Consider the following 2,641-nt stretch of genomic DNA (forward strand, 5'->3'; position numbering starts at 1 on the left):
AAAAAAAAAAAAAAAAAGAAAGAAAAGTTAACAAGTTGAAGGCAGAGCTGCTGGAGAAGCTGGCACAGGCGACAGAACACTTGCCCTACATACCTGAGGACCAAAGTGCAGCTCCCCACACAGGGAAAATACCAGGCAAGAGTGGTGACCTGCCCGCCACTCCTGCGTTTGGAAAGGGGAGCTAGGGGATCCTTAGAGTAAGCTGGCTATACTAGCTGAATCATCGAGTTTTAGGTTCAAGTAAAGACCCTGCTTCAATATATAAGGTCAACAGCAATTGAGGAAAATACTTGACATTCTCCTTTTACCTCCATATATGCACACATATATCCCCGCATAGGGAACAGATGTATAATTATGCATAAACATACCATACATACACAATAAATAAATAAAAGTCATGGGGTTGGAGAGGTGGCTCAGCTAACAGCACTGGATGTTCTTCCAGAGAACCTAGGCTTGGTCCCAGCACCCACATTATTAGTTCGCAACTGTAACTCTAGTTTCAGGGGACCTGACACCTCCTTCTAGTCTTCAAGGGAACTGCATGAATATGGTGCACAGACATACATGCAGGCAAAACACCATACACATAAAATAAAACCAAATCTAAAAACAGTTATTGCCTAGGTGGTGGTAGCACATGCCTTTAATCCCAGCACGTGGGAAGCCAAAGCAGGCAGATCTCTGTGAGTTCAAGGCCAGCCTGTTGTACAAAGCTAGTTCCAGGATAGCCAAGGATACACAGAGAAATCCTGTCTTGAAAAAAAAAATTAAAATTAAGTTATAAAATTTATATTGAAATAAGTTATAAAACTTAAATAAAATGGAAGGCCCTTAATCACTGTCAATACAGAAAGAGAAAGTTCTATAAAACCACTGGTTTTAGAAGTAAAGAGTCCGGGCAGTGGTGGCACACACATTTGATCCCAGGACTTGGGAGGCAGAGGCAGGTGGATCTCAATGAGTTCAAAGCCAACCTGGTCTACAAAGGGAGTTCCAGGACAGCCAGGACTGTTACACAGAGAAACCCTGTCTCTAAAAAGAAAAGAAAACAAAATAATAATAAAACGAAATAAAATAAAAAAGAAGTAAAGTGTAGTGGCATTTCATTTGTGTTTTAATAAATAATGCTTGCCTGAAGATCAGAGTGTAAAACAGCCACACTGGTCAGCCCTACAGACCAGGCAGTGGTAACACACACCTTTAATCCCAGTAACCATACCAGTTTGCCAGAAACTGGGTGGTACATTCCTTTAATCTCAGTGGTACACACCTTTAATCCCAGACCTAGAGAGGATTATAAAATGGGAGGAGACAGCTCTCAGATACAATTTCATTCTGTGAGGTAGGATAGCCATTTTGGACTAAGGTAAGAGCCAGTGGCTGGCTGTTTTGCTTTTCTGACCTTCAGGTTGTACCCTAATTTCTATCTCTGAGTTTTTATTAATCGTGCTACAGTAAAGAGAACCGAACACCTACTGGGAGCTCAGACCACATCTTGTTAATGACCCCTAAGACCTCGAATACTGGCCAGCCCTGCTTGCTCACTGAGATGGTCTATTCAAAGTTCAAGTCTTATGTATCTTAAACTGACCTAGAACTCATGATGTAGCCAAGAATGGCTCTGAACTTCCAGTCATCTTGCCTCCCAAGTGCTGCTGGAAAAACTACAAATCAAGAGGTATTCCCAGCCCACAAAAACTTTTTTTTTTTCTTTTTTTTTTTGGTTTTTCAAGATAGGATTTTTCTCTGTAACAGCCTTGGCTCCAAAGCTACACAAAGAAATCCTGTCTCAAAAAAAAAAAAACACCAAAAAAAAAAAAAAAAGTTATGTGTGCCATGCTGCATTCTTTCCTTACCTGTAAAAAGGTGTGGGAATTTAATTGGCAAAATGACAGCTTCTTTGAGAGCCTCTTTAGCCCCCTCGAGTCCAGCCACATCATTCCACCGTATGTTGGGCTTCTCCATCACAACAGCACCTGCGAGAGGAACCAGATCGACCCATGAGCACAAGTGGGCCCGGAAGAGGCCCCGTACCACACCCTAGCTTCATGGACCTCAGGCCTCTTACCCATCAACTGTTCTTGCAATTTCTTTTTCTCTGGATTATCCCCTTCACTGTCACTGTCGCTACTAAGGAAGGAAACAGAAGATCAAGTTGGTTCTCTATTCTGAGAGCAAGGAGGCTCTGTAGGGTTAGTATGTGTGTGTATGTGTGTGTGGTGTGTGTGTGTGTATGTGTGTAGTAGGTGTGTATGTGTGTAGTGTGTGTGTGGTGTGTGTGTGTGGTGTGTGTAGTGTGTGTGTATGTATATGTGTGTGTGTATGTTTGTATGTGTGTAGTGTGTGTGTGGTGTGTGTTTGTTCCCAGTTCAGCACCACTGACAGATAGGCAAGCAGAGATCTCCCAGTGTGAGGGTCACGCTCCTCCAGGAAACACAACCTATCCTGCTTCCTCACTAAAGGAATAATGACAGAAGCTGCTTCCTTTCCAAGGGCTGGTAAGGGAAATGTGCTTCAGCTGGACTTAAAGAACACCAAGGCAAAGCCGGGTGATGGTGGCGCACACCTTTAATCCCAGCACTCGGGAGGCAGAGGCAGGCGGATCTCTGTGAGTTCGAGACCAGCCTGGTCTACA

General features: G+C 43.4%; 1 protein-coding gene across 1 annotated transcript in view; it reads right to left on the reverse strand.

Moving 5' to 3' along the window:
* Nucleotides 1-2,641, reverse strand: part of Vps4a (vacuolar protein sorting 4 homolog A) — a 15,458-nt gene that overhangs the window by 5,578 nt on the left and 7,239 nt on the right. Inside the window, exons 4-5 of the mRNA XM_005345410.2 lie at nt 2,075-2,136; nt 1,863-1,982 (exon numbers count right to left, since the gene is read on the reverse strand). Coding sequence (XP_005345467.1) covers nt 1,863-1,982; nt 2,075-2,136 — 182 coding nt within the window. The remainder of the gene's footprint in view (nt 1-1,862; nt 1,983-2,074; nt 2,137-2,641) is intronic.

Source organism: Microtus ochrogaster, chromosome 4, assembly GCF_000317375.1.
Source record: "Microtus ochrogaster isolate Prairie Vole_2 chromosome 4, MicOch1.0, whole genome shotgun sequence".
In the NCBI taxonomy this organism is placed as follows: Eukaryota; Metazoa; Chordata; class Mammalia; order Rodentia; family Cricetidae; genus Microtus; species Microtus ochrogaster.